This window comes from Idiotropiscis lumnitzeri, chromosome 9 (assembly GCF_059441095.1).
Source record: "Idiotropiscis lumnitzeri isolate Australia: NSW breed Sydney's pygmy pipehorse chromosome 9, RoL_Ilum_1.0, whole genome shotgun sequence".
NCBI lineage: Eukaryota > Metazoa > Chordata > Actinopteri > Syngnathiformes > Syngnathidae > Idiotropiscis > Idiotropiscis lumnitzeri.
In genome coordinates this window covers 21,762,949-21,781,410 of record NC_142399.1, presented here as the reverse complement: position 1 = coordinate 21,781,410, position 18,462 = coordinate 21,762,949, and the positions used below count along the sequence as shown (strand labels likewise).

The 18,462-nt window shown below is 40.7% G+C and overlaps 1 protein-coding gene across 3 annotated transcripts in view; it reads right to left on the bottom strand.

Annotated features, from left to right (window-relative positions):
* Window positions 1–635: 635 nt before the first annotated feature.
* Window positions 636–18,462, bottom strand: part of galm (galactose mutarotase) — a 25,959-nt gene continuing 8,132 nt past the window's right edge. For 2 of the 3 annotated variants that reach the window (XM_088304210.1, XM_088304209.1), the window contains 8 exons: window positions 17,500–17,705; window positions 17,208–17,362; window positions 12,383–12,496; window positions 4,644–4,736; window positions 3,819–3,900; window positions 1,867–2,017; window positions 1,620–1,794; window positions 636–806 (listed from right to left, as the gene is read on the bottom strand). In XM_088304210.1, the coding sequence (XP_088160336.1) occupies window positions 726–806; window positions 1,620–1,794; window positions 1,867–2,017; window positions 3,819–3,900; window positions 4,644–4,736; window positions 12,383–12,496; window positions 17,208–17,362; window positions 17,500–17,680 (1,032 nt within the window). In that variant the 5' untranslated portion in view covers window positions 17,681–17,705 and the 3' untranslated portion in view covers window positions 636–725. Of the gene's footprint in view, window positions 807–1,619; window positions 1,795–1,866; window positions 2,018–3,818; window positions 3,901–4,643; window positions 4,737–12,382; window positions 12,497–15,831; window positions 16,096–17,207; window positions 17,363–17,499; window positions 17,706–18,462 lie in introns of all 3 variants that reach the window. The other variant, XM_088304211.1, reaches the window with a different exon arrangement.

Genomic DNA, 18,462 nt, shown 5'->3' with positions numbered 1-18,462 from the left:
GGGTGTACTTAAACATCGACCAATGATGTATTTTGTTTACCATTACAGTATTCTTATTACAATACTTCTATCACTGTAGTATTTCTACCACTGCAGGATGTTCACTATTACAGTACTTTTATCATTGCAGTACTTTTATAATTACTGTATTTCCTATCATTGCGGTACTTTTACTATTACAATACTTTCATCATTGCAGTATTTTTCTATCGTTGGAGTACTTTTACTATTACAGTACTTTTATCATTGCAGTATATTTTATCATTGCAGTACTTTTACCATTACAGTACTTTTATCATTGCAGTATTTTCTATCATTGCAGTACTTTCCTGTCATTTCAGTACTCTCACCATTACAGTACTTTTATCATTGTAATATCTTTATCATTGCAGTATTTTCAATCATTCAGTAGTTTTTATCATTACAGTGTTTCCCCCTCTGTATAATGGACAGGCATTAGGAGTGTTTCCTTACACTAGATACGTTTATACTGTGTATATTTGCATGCTTTTTATGAATGTCTGCTGCTAATGTTATACATTAACGGCTACATTACGCCGCCGACTCTGTGTGATCTATATCTTTGCTGCTGTAACACTTCAAATTTCCCCATTGTGGGACTAATAAAGGACATCTTTATCTTTATCTTTATTATATTTCCAGGCCACTTGTGAATCGAATGAACACAGTTATGGGATTGAACAATCTCTGAATCAGCAGAAAAATCAATCAACATAAGAGAATGTCAAACGAGTCAGGTGTCGATATTCTTCGCCAGGATGAAGAAGGCAATCAGGAAACGAAGCCTAATAAAAGACACAAAGTGAATATCATTATTCAGAGCATTGTTACACTTGAGAGGTGGACACAAAGCAACTTATGCAAAGAAGGTGCAGGTTTGTGCAGGTCGCAATGGAATTAAAATTCTCAGGATTGTCTTTATTTTATTTAGTTCAGGCTTGATTGTGGCTTTCTTCTGGATTTACCAGTCAAAAAGAGAAACTAACCAACGCTATTACTTTGTGAATGGATGGTTGTTAAAAATAAACAATAACAAATATTATTCAACATAGTTGCACTTCAACGAACCATGGCCGTTTGTGTGCAGTAGGTCACAGTGCAGTAACCTAGCGTTTGCTATTCATCCATCCATTTCCTGAACCACTTTTTTTCACTATTAACAATTATCTTAGCCACAGCTTAGCTGCCCCGCTTTTGTTTACGTTGCCTCCAGTGCCTGCGCCATTTGCCAGACCCGACAACAATCCACTGAGAGCCAGGTGGCCGCGTCATTTAGTCCGGAATGTTGAAAGTCAATAGAACTTGTCAATTTGAACAGTGATTTATTATTTAAATAAAAGGTAAAAGTCAAGTCAAAACGCCCTAGTAAAAAGATGATTCTTGTATGCAAAGTTTAGAATTGCATAGGCTTCAATTAGAATGAATTTTGATCCCTCTTCTGAAACGTTTCCTAAGAGGCCAATTTTCTTGTTTATATGGTTGCAAGTCTACTCACCTTTGTTGCCTGGCACTGCAAATTGATCATTTTAAGTAGTGCATTAAAAACACACTTGCATATTGAATAGAGATATTTGTGTTCTTCTGATTGAATTGCATACCTGGTTGACGGCATCAGGCCAATTCTGAGTCTCCAAACAGAAGGAGCAGTGTTTCCCATATTTAACACCACCTTTACCTATTATAGAACCATCCAAGAAGTTAGCTGTATAGAACTGGACACCTGGTTGGCTGGTTGAAACCACTAAAATGCGACCACTGGCTGAGTGATAAACCCTGAAATTACAGGGTGGAACTGTGAGACAGACAAGTGTTAAGAATGCGGCTCTGAAGAAATATGAACCTAACCTAGCAGCAATCTTCTCAGTCCACGGGTCTCCAGGTGATGACAGACAAAAGGTGTGGTCAAATCCCCCACCTGGAACTTTCTTTAGCTGAGCACCAATCAAAGCAGGTTGCCTGAGGTCAAAGGGTGAGCCATCCACTGCTTTAATTTCACCTGTAACCAAAACAAAAACATATTTCTTTCTGAATAGTAAATCAAAATGAAAGACCTGGGAGAAGCCTAAACAATGTTTATATCGTACAATAACCATGGATCACTCTCTATATGTGGTCCATCCAACACCAGCTTTGGGGCAATTTAAATGATGGAGGGGACCACAATTTTTCACAAGCGATACTGGTATCACCAAAATTACATTTTGAATATGTGCAAAATACGTGCATTTATTGTTTTTTATTGAACCAATGTACATAACAGTATTTGAATATATTTCACCCTCAATGCAAATATAAAAGCTCCAGTCTTCAACAAGAAAGGTTTTGACGGAGTATGCTGGTTTGAAAGTCAACGTTTCAATTGCCGCTACAAAAGTCAGTCACTGGAAATTAGCTTTTCTTTTGGCTTTGGAGGGGATTTGTAAGCAACTGCAAATTTAAAAAACTTCTTCCATAGATCACTTAACAAGTTGCCTCTGTAAACTTAATGACAAGACTGCAGACACACTCCCCAGTACCCTCCTCCTTCTGTGACATTGTGGTTTACTAAGGAGAATTAAAACAGAAGAATGTTAATATTTCTTTCTCTCTTTGTTTTAACGTCACTTGGTATTTCTTGATGTATCAAATACAGTATTCTATATTTTATTTGAAAAATAAAAATTTGTTAAATTAAAAAAATCCATTGTTAATATTTAAAATAATACATTTTATAGCTGCAATTTTAATACAACAATATTTTTGCTCACTGTTAGCATACTGTCAAAAAATAATATCGGTCCATGTCTACTGAACAGCAAACCAACAGTAAGTCCAAGATGTATATATATATATATATATATTTTTTTTTTCACAAAAATCAAATCACAAAAAATTTCAAAATTATTCGGGTACTACCATGTCCTCCCAAATCTACAAAAAATAATTAGGTATACGCACATTCTTGTACAGGACAGTAAACTGCAAGACAAACTGTGTCACGATCCATGTGTTATTGTTGCAGCTGGGTGGGCGTGCCCGTTGGCGCGCTACCTCGGGACTCGGCCGCGAGCGAGACGCGCTCACGAGCCACACAGCTGCGACCCATGAAGCGAATGACTCACAGGCTATTTATGCCAGCCACGCCGACACTCTCACGTCGGATTATTGACCGAACTTGCTCTCGCCCATGTGCCTTCGCCTACAGTCTTCGCCCACGTTTTTCCCCGTGTATGGTCTTTGTAAGTTTTTGATGATTTCTATGTTTCAGCTACGTTTCGGCTCGCTTTTTGTTCTCGCTTCGTGCATTGGCTCTAACCTTACCCTTTTGTGGAAGGACACTCTCGTTTTCGGTTTTCTTGCGTTGCAAGCTTTTTCTGTTCCTCGCTTTGATTTTCCTGGTGTGAGTTCTCTCCACCAGCGCTTTTCGTTCTCGTCTTCTGGTGACGTTAATTATAGATACCAAAGTATTAGTGATAGCAAGTTGTCTTGCCTATTGAGTAATGATTGTGATTTGCCGGTCAAAATAAACCCTTGTGACCCAAACTTTTCCCTTGTCAGCGTTTTAAGAGTCCACCTTCACCGCTTTCCAGCCCTGGCTGGAGAGCGGTCCTCACAAACTGTAGGCAAAACTAGACGCTGGCCCCAAAACAGAAAAAAAAAATCAGTGAATAATTGACATCCATTAAAAGGCATTGTGAATTATTTTTCCATATAAGACCCCCCAAAAAGCATCACAAATGCTGATAAACCTTGAGCATGCACATTTCACAAAAATGAGGGTTGGTTGTGGCTCTGTTTTTGTAGTTTTGTAGTTGTACCTGTGGGAATAGACGTGACGTCCACAGGCAAGTAGGAATGAGCAAGGATGGACACTTCATGGTCATAGATATTATCTGCAGCCTGTACATACAGACAAAACATAACTTGAAAATTCACAGTTTGATGAAGTCCATGGGCTCCAAAGTTCAGACTGTCTATGCAAAGAATTTCCATCCAAGCATTAGGAGTCCTTTTCATTTCGTTTTTACCCACACTGGGAAACAAATAGGATTTCAATCATTAGCATTCATTTACTTCCACTTTCTTTTTGATATTTTGACAAAAAGTTGGCATCTTGGCATCATGCTTTTGTCGCTGTTTCAGACTGCAATGAACTGTTTGCTTCCAAGAGAACAGGCTGAATAGGTGATATGCTATAAGATATGCTAACACAATGAAGGTTATTTAGCTACACCAAAAATCAACATGAACAGAAAAGGTGCCCAATGCGCATGTTAATGTTTTTGGGACACCACTGTCCATACTCTGTGTATGTGGTTTTAGTGCTATTAGCTAAAGCTTCACAATGTGTCGCTGCCCTTGTTCCTCAACGCTGATATGAATCTATTAGGGCTAACAGCGATCGGGGTTAACCTCGAATCGTTAGCTTTTGGCTTAGATCGGACGTGTATGCTGAGTAAACCCAGACTGCAGAGTGCAGTTGGAGGCGTGGATCAATGTGAGGTGGACTTAAACGTCCAGTGATTTCACAAACAAAATCCCTAACAGTTGGCACCTCTGGGTAGTTCGTCTCCAAGAAGAACCAAAGCACTGTTTAATAACAGGAACATTCGATAAAATAGGTGTTCTAACGTGTCTTTTACCTGTCCGGCAAGGTTGAAATAGGAGTGGTTAGTTAGATTGATTGGTGTTGTCTTAGAAGACTGGGCTTGATACTCCGCAGTCAGCGTTTCCGCCTGAACGGAAAACAACATTCTTAAAAATCATTCAATACAAATACAAATCAGTTTGAGCATTGAATCTCAACAAATACATTTATCCTCTTGTTGGCCTGAAATCCTATTCAATCGATCGACAGATTCAAGTCTACACACGCACAGTTCTTGGAATTTCTTTTTTTCAGATGATGCCCCCCCCACCCCCCTCACCTTCAATTCTATTGCATTAACAATTAACTTAATAGAATAAATCAAAAATTTGCGTGTGTTTATGAGTGTTTAAAATAACTAATATGTTGAAGCAACATTTTCATTGAATTACAGCACTGTGTGTTTTTTTCTTTTTTTTGGTATGAGGCTATTATGGCATAACTTGGCACTGGCAAATTTCCAGTGCCATTCCCTCTTCAAGATTTTCCACTTGGATTTCGGTTAAAATAGGCTCAGGGTTGGCTGTTACAAAATAGTCATCCATTTTTATTCATTTTCATGCAAGCTTCGGTCATAGTAATGCCTAAAGGTGAAAGTCCTCTTGGTTTTTAGCTGTCTAGCAAAGGTCAGAATGTTTTGTGCTAAAGTTGACAACTAAAAGAATAATCACAATTATTTTGATTGAGATTGAAGTCATGATTAAGAGAACGATTACTCATTTACTAAAAAAAATCAACTACTCAAAACTATCAAAGCTCCATGCCCATTATCCTTGACATTGAATACTTTATTCTTGAACACTATTCTTTTTGTCAAGTACAAAATGACCTTAAAAATGTCATGTCATTATCCACACCGCTTATCCTGTACAGGGTCGCGGGAGGGTGCTGGAGCCTATCCCAGCTGACTACGGGCGAAAGGCGCACTACACCCTGAACTGGTCTCCAGCCAGTCACAGGGCAGACATAGACACCGTCACTGAGTGGGAACTGAACCAACGCTGCCCGCACACAACTCGGGCGAGTGTACCACTACACAATCAGTGATTGACCTTAAAAATATCAGGTAAAATTCTTCAGGATTACTCTTATCTCGTTGTCATATTTATTTATGTCATTTGAGGTATACAGTAATCCCTCGTTTCTCGCGGGGGATACGTTCCAAAAATAACCCGCGATAGGTGAAATCTGCGAAGTAGTCAGCTTTATTTATTTTACAATGCATTTGATAGGATGCATTGTTGTGCTTTGTTTGCGCTTGTCGATGGGAAGTTGTGGTCCTGCAGTGCCACCTTGTGGCAATGCAGCGTTTGTTTTAACCGTGTTATTTCTTCTTACCTTTTTTTTGTTATTCAACTTCATGGTTGCTTCACTTTGAGACGTGTGCTCATATGTTGACAGAGGAGCGGTAAAAAAGCCATCTATTTTAATACACACTAGGTATTGAGCATTAATTTGATTGTTTTGGGAAAGAACGGACATTGTGATTTTGCATTATTTTACATTGTCCGTAGCTCAGAATCGTGATGTGTATCCCAAGCTAAGGCAAGATAGCTGACTGTCGGAACTGTTAACCAGCGCCCTTGGAGAGCGGAATGAGGTACAGTAGCGTATAAAATGTTAAATATATTAAAAATGTAAATTATTAGTTGGATGGCAAATTGAAATGGTGTCATTTGATTCATTTATATTTCTTCATTCCCTTGTATTGAGTTGAGCGGTGCTGTAAATTCTTATTGCGCTGTATTTTATTTTATGATAGATATTTACAAAAATTCATGTTTAGTGCTTAAACTATGGGATTTAGAATTGAGAAATTACTGTGTTGTAAATAATGGTGTAGTTAATTTGATCATTCTGATTTGTGATTGAAACTAAACTAGATGAATCAGTGAATTTCTGCTGTTACAGGAGCGTTGCGTATACATTATTGGTATAAATATCCCTTAACAACCACTGTAAGAAAAAATCTGCGAAGCAGCGAAGCCGCGATAAGTGAAGCGCGATATAGTGAGGGATTACTGTATTTTCTTTTATGGTAGGGGTGATATTTAAATAATGGGAATACTTGACAAAGCCATGTTGCATTGTTATAGCACAATAGACCAGTAAACAAGTCTGAAATGAACAGTTTAGTGTACAACATGTATGATGTCACGGGGGTCTCGTGAAGTGGTCCAAAAGGTCCAAAGTGGCAGCCTACAGGGTATGTCATTGTTTTGATAATCAGCTTTCACCCTTTTTTCAGGAAATTAGATGCCATTGACTTTTACTCCTTATACACACTGACTAATCGAATGCTGGAAAATTAATTTGAACCAGTCTGTTCCTCCAAGGACAGCAGAATCACATACGTTACACGCAGAGTGTCAGGGCAGACAATTTTTATGAATAAGGCCAAAGAGTCGAGGCCCGAACCGTACCGAGATAGCGGCCAGAAGGCGGGGTTCTGACCGGCAAAAAAGGGTCAAGTGCTACGCAAGCAACATGGTACATTCAGTGTACTTTCAGGACGTCAGGAACTTTTAAGCGCTTCATTTTAAAGCTTTAGAAATCAAGAGAAGCCAAAATCTCAGCTAAATTTTGATTAATCGTCCAGCCCAAGAGGATCTTTTTTACTTTACCTTTACTAAAGCTCCAGTTCAAGTTGAAAAAAAAGCATCATACTGCCATCATCATGCTTCATTGTGGCTACGGAATTCTTCTCATCATGTGGAGTGTTTTTGCTGCTATTTATATTTTCTGTAATTATCGGCAGAAATGTCAACCTTGGTTTCATCAAACCATAAAACATGTCAACCTTGGTTTCATGTCATGTCATTATCCACACCGCTTATCCTGTACACAGGGTCGCGGGAGGGTGCTGGAGCCTATCCCGGCTGACTACGGGCGAAAGGCGCAATAAACTCTGAACTGGTCACCAGCCATTCACAGGGCAGACATAGACCCGTCACTGAGCGGGAACTGAACCCACGCTGCCCGCAACCTTGGTTTCATCGAACCATAAAACATTTGACCACATCCTTTGTGTGTGTTTTTGCAAAATTTAACAGGGTTTCTGAGTTTTTCATTTTAACCAAAAGGAAAAAAAAATTGCCAAGACACAAAGAATAGGGGAGATCTTGTTGTGTCAAAATACTGTAGGACACAGCCAGTATTTTGCAGAATTACCTTGCGCTCCTTTAATATTGTAGCTGTCCCTCTTGACTGGTTTTCTTCTTGTTGCTTCATCACTTTTAGAGAAATGTCCAATTCACAGTAATATAGGGTTGTAACAAAACCTTATTTCAATTAAAAAAAAAAAATTATTGTAAGTATTCTGTCCATCCCTGAACACACTATTTATGGTTTGGCAGATACCGTAGGGTGTTATTCCATTGGACAGTACAGTGAGGGATCCTGGAAGTTGAGGTACCCTATTTTCCGGACTATAAGCGGCTACTTTTTTCCTAGATTTTGAACCATGTGGCTAACACAACGGTGCGGCTTTTCTGTGGATTTTTCTTTCACCGGGTAGAGGCACGCCATAGTTCAGAAAATACTCTAAATAAATCTCGATTTTTTTTTTTCTCTTGGGTCTGTTCTGTTTTAATTAGCAAAGTTATTGCCGTGTTAAATGTTTTAACAATCTGTTTATGTACCTTTATGTGTATTCACAGGACAAAATAGTTCGGTACATGCAGTAAACAACAAATTTTGTTCAACATAAAAAACTGCGGCTTATAGTTTGGTGCGGCTTGTATATGTTTTATCATTCTTCTTCTTCTTTATCATTATTATTATTATTATAATAAAGAGTTGCGCCTTATAGTCCAGTAGTGTATTTTCATATGGGCTAACATATACAACTCATTTTATGGCCATGACGAGATTGTTGCTCTTACGAATAACTCGTCTTGTGTTGGACCCCCCTATTACGAGGAGTTACACTTACAGTCTTGAGAGGCATCGAGCCTCAGCATTGTTTATGAAGGGTCAGGGCTTCCAACAGGGGTCCTCGACTTCCCAAGGTATGTGTATGCAGAAAGGGAGTCTGGCGCCTAGTAGTTGCATGTGGGAGAGGTTCTGTACTTGGAGGCTGTTGGAAGGCCATTTTAAGGGCAAGCAGGACAAGAATGCATATGCAACAAGGGATAATTGGATATTCATGTCTTTTGTTATCTTTCCCTATGAGAAGGGAATGCCTGACAGGGGGCACGTACGAACGCATTGCACACTCACGCACAACATTTTGGGGAGACTTCTTTTGACATCAGCATGTGACGAGAATAAAATCTTTTTCTAACCAAAATGGCTATGTCAGAGAAGTTCGTTTCCATCTTATATTACACCAGTGATTTTCAAACAGTGGGGTGCGCACCCCCTAGGGGGGGCGCGGTGCAATGCTGAGGGGGGCGCGTGGGACCCTGGGGAACATGATTTTTTTTCCCCCCGCCGTAGTACGGCTGAACGATGCATCGTTTTGGGACCGAAAAAGGCGATCTCAGACAACGCGAGTTTGAGCTCGTCAAAAGCTGCTTGTGCCCCTAGTTCACGCAGTACTGATGAAAAAAAGCGTCGCCCTGTCACGCAGTACTGATTAAAAAAAGCGTTGCTCTATCGCTCGTTGTCCCGGAAGGGATTTCTTTCGCCGCTCCTTAAATGCTCTGCTTGCGCCATCTTGCACTGCAGCAGAACGGTCTTTATTTGAACTACAGTGAAACCCCGGTTATCGCGGTTAATGGGGACCGAGACCACCCGCGAAAACTGAAAATCCGCGAAGTAGCGGCGCCCCTTCAAAAATGCTTCAAAAAACCTATACAGGTATACAGTATACCCCCCTGTATACAGTACACCATATAGAATACGGGTAGAGAGAGAGAGAGTGAAATTCATGTTATAACAAAAAAAAACAATTTTTATTCAAACTTAATATTTTTTTATTCCCCAGCCATTATTTTTCTATTTATTCAATTACTTCTTTTTGTATTTATTTAATTACTTCGACTTTTACCTGCTGATACGCCGTCCGCTGTGCCCTGTGAAATGAAGGGTGGCATTCTTCATTTATTTATTTATTCATTTATTCATTCATAACCGACAGCCTCGCGCTCCGCTCGTGCCCGGGCGGAAGAGGTGCTCCTCTTCGGCTTAATTGTCACGCACGCCGGACCTGCTCCCCCGAAGCGTGTCTCCGTTCGGTTGAACTCGGTTTCATTTCGCCCCGCTTGTGCCCCGGGCGGATGGTGCTCCTCTTCGGCTTAATTGTCACGCACGCCGGACCTGCTCCCCCGAAGCGTGTCTCCGTTCGGTTGAACTCGGTTTCATTTCGCCCCGCTCGTGCCCGGGCGGAAGGTGCTCCTCTTCGGCTTAACTGCCACGCACGCCGGCCGGCCTCCTCCGGAGCTCTCGTACGGTCCCGAACGGAGCGAAATGTCGACCCGCTCGTGCCCGGGCGGAAGGTGCTCCTCCTTGGCTTAACTGCCACGCACGCCGGCCGGCCTCCTCCGGAGCTCTCGTACGGTCCCGAACGGAGCGAAATGTCGCCCCGCTCGTGCCCGGGCGGAAGGTGCTCCTCTTTGGCTTAACTGCCACGCACGCCGGCCGGAGCTCTGGTACGGTCCGAACCGCGCGCCCCGATCGTGCCCGGGGAACGTGCTCTTTTTCGTCCACTCTCCTCTTCGCCCACGCTCTTCTTCGGCGCACGCCGGCCGTCTAACCGCTCCAGCGCCCCGTCGTGCCGCTCGGCGAAACTACAATGCCCCCGCGGAGCGGAGCGAAGGGAGAGCCCCGATCGTGCTCGGGCAAAAAAGTTTTTAATTTTTGAATATTTTTTTTAGACCCGCGAAGCACTGAAACCGCGAAAGGTGAACCGCGAAGTAGCGGGGTTTCACTGTATATGTAAATCCGCGCACAGCATCAGCAACAAGCTACGTTATGGCAAACAAGTAGCGTTCTAAACGAGGAGGCGAGCAAGGAGGCGCTAATCGCACTAATCGCTAAAATGAATTGTTTTGATGTATGCTCGACTTTTAACAGAAGTCTGACTCGAACCGCGTTTGGGCGGAGAGCCAGCAGCTATGAAAAGAAATGTTGTATTGCAACCATTACGTATCTAAACATAAAATAAGACGACGGCTACTTTAGCAATTTAGCAGACTCTCTCAGACTGGAACACGGAAATGGCTGACGTCATCACAACGACAAGGTTCGACGTCAAACGTATTGTAAACAAAAACAAAACTTATAGTCAACATATTTAAACTGTTGCTTGATGTTATTTATATAGAATTTTTGTTTAAAACCCCCCTGGCTCTTTTTGTCTTTTCTATATTATGTACATATTAATAACTGTTTGGTTTGTTCATGTTAAAGTTAAAAAAAAAAAACGTATAGTAAATATTTATCATCTCATCAATATTTGCACAACAGTACTGAGTTTCGAGATCCTCACAATAATCGTTCTCAAAATAATTTTTATCAATTTAGCTTTGTTAAGGGATATATTATTGACAATCTAACATTAATATACAAAGAACATTAGTATGAAATGTAAAAAAAAAAAATTAATGGTGGTCGGGGGCGCGAATTGTTTTCTTCTTGGTTGGGTGGGCGTAACAAGAAATAATTGAGAAGCACTGTATTACACCATATAGAAGGCGCTTTGTCACTATTTCGAGAAATTAATAAATTGGCTCATAGAACTGTTTTGCAAAATTCTGCTTTGCGGTAGACACATTGCACTTCATGTGCAAATGAGAAACATTTGTTGGCTGGGAGGGAACAGATCCCACCCTGCCTGCACACAATTCAGTGACAATTAGCGAGTCACCCAGTTTGTAGTTTAATGTCTTATAGCACATGTGTCAAACTCAAGGCCCGGGGGCCAGATCTGGCCCGCAACCTCATTTTATGTGGCCCGCAAAGGGCAAATCATCTGCATCAACTTCCTGTTTCTAGCATATTTTCTTCACTTTTAACAACACTGAGATATGAGATATTGCCATTTATTTGTTACAAACCCTCCCCTGTTAAAATAAATTGAAAAATTGTTGAACAATTACTTACTAGCTTCTGATTTCAAAACTGGCTTTCCAATCAATTTAGATGGGTTCACAGTCATACCGGCCCTCTGAGGGAAACCACAACTACGATGTGGCACGTCCACAAAAATTTGTGAAACAAACAAGGACAAACAACGTGGCATGGGGCTAGGGAACAAGGGCAACCAAAACGTGACTAACAGAAAAGGAGGACGAGGAACAGAAGCCGGGGCAAAACGCTGAGGGACGGAACGGGAATGAGGACGTGAACAAGAGCGTCAACTTGACAGGAACAAAATGTGGTCGTGGACGTCCGTAAAGTGCGGCAATGACCCGACACTGAGTAGTTGGTCTGGGAGGCTTAAATAGTCCGAGTAATCAGGGGAGCAGATGGGAAACAGGTGCGTGATGGGGGTAACGGGGAACAGGTGCGTGGCTGGTGAGGAGGGCGTGCTGAGGGGAAACGCCCCACTCAGCAAAACAAACACAAAAGGCAAGGGGAAAGGAACGTGACCAAAACAATAACAAAAACACCTGACCAAACAATAAAAGCACATGGCCGGAAAGAGGGAAGAAAATAACAACAAACACACTGACATGCCCGACGCGGGTCATGACAATTAGTTTGACACCCCTGTCTTATAGTATGTTCAATCTTAAAGTGGGATCAGTTTGATGTGACATTGTGGTGTACCACTATATAGTTGTTTACCTGCAATGTGTAAGTAACGGAGACCTGCAATGCTCCTGGGTAGCCCTGGTCTCCATCGGGACTGGTAAGACACATTTTTACACCATCTTCCACTGCTGTAGCAATCCAAATTGCCTAAAAAGACAACCATAATACAGAGTGTCACAATTGATCAAGGTTTAAATAAGTACTGAAAACAAAAACACAAAACATTTACTTTGAATTGTCAAGGGCCCACTTCGGGGCAATGTCCTTGTTAGAATAATATTTGGAGGTTATTATACATTTGCCATGACGCAACTTTATTTCAATACATGGTGCACATATCATGTTGAAAATTAGTGGAGTGGACTATGCTTGAGTGTTTACAGTCAGAGTGGAGGTACAGGAGGACATCTCTACTGCAGAGAGGTGCCTGCAATTGGCAGGACGGTGGCACTTCTTAAGAAGTGAGGATGAAGTAAACAACATCGTGATGAGTCCTGATAAAGAAGTTGGCCTCAAAGTCTGAAGCAAGCAACATCGTGCTAGGTCCTGATAAGAGATGCTGACGTCAAAGTCAGCTGCGACCCACGACGACACACCAATGATAAACCGGACCAAACCAGCTTTTGAGAAGACGAACTGTACCACCCTTTAATGTAATCTGATTTCTCGAAGTGTAATCTGATTCCTCGATGTTATAAAAGGGAATGTATGAAAAACATCGATGAACAGAAGGGAGATGAAGTTGCCAAATAAACTTTGTTAACCTTTCTGTCTCCACTTGGGCTGCGTGTCTCTCCTTTCAGCTATGAACCCTATATGTCAAATTGGCGAACCTGACAGTCCTCCCAACAAGTTGCTTGCTTGCACTTGAGGCACGAAGGTCGCAGGCTTGCACATAGTTGCACATAGGGATATTGTTGGGTTCTTTATCACACAGATATTAGAAATATAAAAAAACAATGGTGTGATTTTGTGTGCAAGATGAAAATCTAAGGAGCAACATCTTATCACGCTGCAAAGTTAGTTCAAAGTGTGTGTTTGAGTGCATGTGTGTTGGCAATGCCCTTGCAGATATCCCACGGTTGATGCCTTAAACAAGCGGTTCCCAACCTTTTTTGTATCCTCTTACTCAAATGTTTATACCATGAGTACCCTCACTTATATGTATTGAAAAAACATAGAGCTGTGTTACAACTGAATATTAAATGCAAGTCTTTTTTATTTCTTCTTAATTGGAACTTCTTTTAGGCTAAAAAAAATATATATATATATATATATATATATATATATTTCCCTGAAAATAACTCATACATTTAAAATAATAGTAAAAGCAATAAATCTGACTTTATGTATAACACATAACATTGACCACAAAAAAATGACAAGCTCTTTTCAATAAATCCCTTTTAAAGAAGCATTTTAAATACAATACAATACAACTTTATTAATATTGCGCATTTCACAACAGCTGGAGCTGTAACAAAGCGCTTTTCATATGGTGTAATATAAATTTGCAAAATTTTCAGATCCACTCAAGCAGCTTTAGTCTTTTTACATCAGTCATCTGAGCTCTAATAAGACACGCTGTGATTTTTGTCTCCCGGGGGAAACAAGTTGTGGCGCACAAATATTTTATTGAGAGGGTTATCAAATAACTGAAAATATTTAATGTTCATTTTGGAAATAAATTATCAAATGTTTCCACAGCCCCGTATTCCTAGGGGTGTGCAATGTGCAGCTGGAATAGGCTCCAGCACACCTGCAACCTTTGTGAGGATAAGCAAAGCAGATATTACTCTTAATTCTTGGGTAATTTCCTCTGAATATTCTGGTATTATAATATCTGATTATGCAGCATTACTGGTGGACATTCAAATGGCTAATTACAAGTACAAACCTCCCCAATGGAGATTTGATATTAAAATAGCGGACCAAGAATTTAGAAATTTTATTTTTACTTCTATCGACGATTTTCTTTCTTTCAACCTGAACGACGCAACTTTGTACTCCCTTCTGTGCAAGACCTTGAAAGCATTTCTTAGAGGACAGATAATTTCTTACATAACATTCTCTAAGAAGGAGCTCAATTCTAGGCTGAACGAAATTATAATCGCTATCAGTAAGTTGGACCAGAGATGTGCGTTGACACCTACTTCTTTAATTGCTTAAAGAGTGACTTGACAGACGCCTCTCTTACATTAACTCATTCACTGCCAGCCCAGGTAAAATGAAAGTACGTCTATATCCGTCAAGGGTAGCGAATGATTTAAATGCCATTCAAAAGGATATTTTAGCTTTCATCACCACTTTACTGGCAAGACCTTGTTTATTATTTCATTGGAATGCTGACTCCCTCTGTCAGGGGGTGCTCGCCGGTCGGCGAGGAGGAGGTGGACCCAGAAAGCGAGGAAGCAGGGAAACGGGTAAACTTAAAGGGAATTTATTACATTAATCAGACGAGGACAAACAACGTGGCATGGACAAACTAACGTGCCAGGGTGCAAAATAACAAAGACAAACTAAACGTGACTAAATAGAACGAAAGGAGACAAGTAGCGAGGATCGTGACAAACACTAGGGATCGTGGGCATGAGCGAGGGCGCGGGCGAGGGCGCGGGCGAGGGCGAAACGAGAGCGAGAAGGAGGGTGGTCGTGACAGTCCATAAAGGGCGTAATGTTCCGACGCTGAGCTGTCGGCAAGGGGTGGTTAAATAGTCCATTGATTAGGGGAGCAGATGGGAGTCAGGTGTGCGCGGCTAATGGGGAACAGGTGCGTGGCTGGTGGGAACGGAGTGCTGAGGGGAAACGCCCCTACTCAGCTGACAAACATAACACAAAAGCATGGCATGGGACGTGACAATAACAATAACAAAAAACCCCTGACATGACCGACACGGGTCATGACACCCTCTATCTCTTGTGCCTCAAAGACACCATGTTCTTCTTGTAACTCGAGAAGATTAAATACACATTGAAGTTTTTTTCCCAAAATGGCAACCCCTAATAGTCGGTTTAAATGAATTGAAGTCGTTACCCACTTAGATGTATGCCTGTTTTGATTTATTTTGTTTAGCATTTTAATGTCTGTATAGTCACCGTACCAAGCTGCAGTGGCGCAAAAAGTATGTATGCGGCATATGCGGAGCATAGGGGTGCCACACTAGGGGGGGGGCCAAAGCGATGGGAGGAAAATAATTTTTGAGTGACCATTTTATGAATTTAACAGCTGCATACCTGTCAACCTCTGCCAGTAGCAGCCCTTATAAATGATCAAGATTCCCCTTATAAATCAACCAAAAACCTTAAATCCTGAATTATATATATATATATATATATATATTATAATGAATTATTCTTTATATTTATATAAGCAGGAAATGTTAAAATTAATTAGGAAACAGAATTTTTCAAGGAAGTTACAGTTACCATGGTGCAATAAATGCAAATATGTTAAACACGTGTTTATACTAATAAAAAATTACCATAGCTGTCTGTGAATCCGCGAACATAACTTTCACCAATCCACTAAAGTGGTCCGCAGCCGCGAATGGGATGTTGTGCTCCGCAAGGAAATGGCAGAAGAGGATTTCGGCGTTTGTAGCTTTGTGGGATGACACTGGATTGGCGGTAGAGACGAAGTGCTTTGTCAACAGGTTGTGTCTTGCTTCTCGCCACATTCTCCACGTTCTCCCATACTTGCTTGCTTGCCTTGACGATTTTTACTGAATGTTTCTTGGATTGCAACACTAACACAAGCGGAAATGCAGATGGTTAACGGCGCATGCGCATGTCATGCTTTATCAAAAATACGGAGCTTTCGCACATGTGGACGTTCCACCCACAGGAAGTGAAGGGTCAGCAGCTTCCTGTCTTCTCAAATGCCGACGTAAACTTCGATTTTTATTTTTTTTAAATAATTTTTTTTGACCGTACAAAAGTCGGTATACGGCGTACACGATTTGAAATGATAAAAAACGTACAAAATACGGGGAAAACGTATAAGTTGACAGGTCTGTGTTTGTCCACGGATATGGTTTGGTCTCATCACTGAAACTGATAGCGGCGCGTCACTGATAGGCGCCCCTCTGCGGCGTGACTGTCAGCGCCCCCCCCCCTCGCCTTCTGCGCACCGCGCACACAGACACAGAGTCCTGTGCGCGCGACCTCGAGAACGCGAGCGGCGAGTGCTTACAATTCGAACGTCTGATGATGCCAAAGATGGAGAAGCAACATTGAAAGTGCTCAGGCCCACAAACCGAAAAATAAAGAGGGAGAGGGAGAAAGATTATGCTGGCATGAAAACCAACTTTTCAAAATGGTTTAAAGGCAGTAGGTAAATTGTGATGTGTCAGCGTAGTAAGAGCCACATAAGGCTCAATGAAACGTTCAATAAAAGTTTTAAATAAAAGTGTGACCTTCCCCCAAAAAACTTATTTATAGGCTACAAGAAATAAATATTTATTATTATCACTATTATTATTTGATTTTATTGTTTTTTTGGGGGCGCCTGTTATGTGTCAGCATACCCACCAGAAACTAGGTAGTTGCAGCCCTGCCAAGATGACCATGTTATGTCAAGCAGAGGTGGGGCACTGATGGGGAGAAGTTGCGGATGTGTAGTTTTCATTTGTTTTTGAATATGCATAGGTTTATTTTGTGAGTATTTGTACACATTGACTGAACATAAGTAATTGTAACATTGTATATTCGAGTTAAACAAAAAATTGTACACGTTTCAGTGTTATTGTATCAATTTTTGTGACAATGAAAATATTTTTGAAAAAAAAAAAAGATTTTAGGCGCGGAAGAACAGGCTGAAACAGATGGCGTTTATGATATAATTTCTATGTTGTCTCACCTTATTAAAGCCACGGAGCCCTCCATGTAGAGCATTAGGTCCATTGTTGATATCTAATTGGTATGTTTTTCCTTCTACTACAAAACATCCTCGAGCAATCCTGTTGGCTACGCGGCCCACCACAGCTCCAAAGTACCGCTTGTCTGACACATAACCTGGAAACAGTAGGCAGGTGTGTTTCTTTCGTCATGCAATCAAGTTTTTCTTATTTGCTTGAAAACACATTTTAAAGGAGTAATAATACTTTGATAAAAACCACACAACACTTATATACTGTAGCCCCACAGCTTACCTTCCAGGTCATCATAACCCAATACTACATCGTCCATCTGACCGTCTTTCCCTTTGCTCCAAACAGACCTGATGATAGCCCCCAGTGTAAGGATCTCCACCTTCACATGAGAAGACTGGAGCGTCCACATATCCACCTTGCCGGGCAACTTGCCCCACGGCTGATTTCTTACTTGCGTCATCTTATTAAACAAGATATGGATGTGTCTGTAAACATGGGAAATACACGTTTTTTAATGGAATATAATTTGTGAGTGAAATATATTATCACTCTTAGGGTTGCAAAATTATGGGATTTTGCAAAGTTGTAACTGGAATAAAAATGAAATTGATGGTTGTCTGTTAATTACGGAATTTATAAAAAGTTGGGTAAACTTTTTTTTTTTTTATTAATTATTTTATCCTAATTTCTAACATAACAATCTTTCTTCCAAGAGCGGTGAAATATGAAGAGCCCATTGCCTGACAGGTTTTAGATGGAGATAATTAATGGAGAAGCACCAGGAAAGATTTTTTTTTTTTTTTCCATTATGAAAGACTTTTTTGCGTTTGTCATGTCATGTCATCCTTCGCGCCGCTTATCCTGTACAGCAGAGGTATTCAATTAAAAGTCACAGAGGTCCACAACTAAAATTTCTTCCAATTAAAAGGTCCGAACCAAAGTCCAACTTCCCTTAATGTCTAGCCTATGTTCAGATTTTTATCTAGTTTCGATATTTAGTCATTTTCAACAGAGCGCACTTATATACTAAATATTTAGCAATGTTCCCATTAAACACCTTTGCCAGTCAAACAAATATACGGCGTTTATTTCACATTTAAGAAAATGTGGCTCCAGGAACTTAAGGGTGCCACTTCCAGAAAAAAAACAGTAAAATATCTCCTGCAGAAATACATCAAGTGCTAAGCATTGAGTTAACATCTTTTACCTTTTTTTTCTTAAATCAAAGAGTTATCAGCCTAA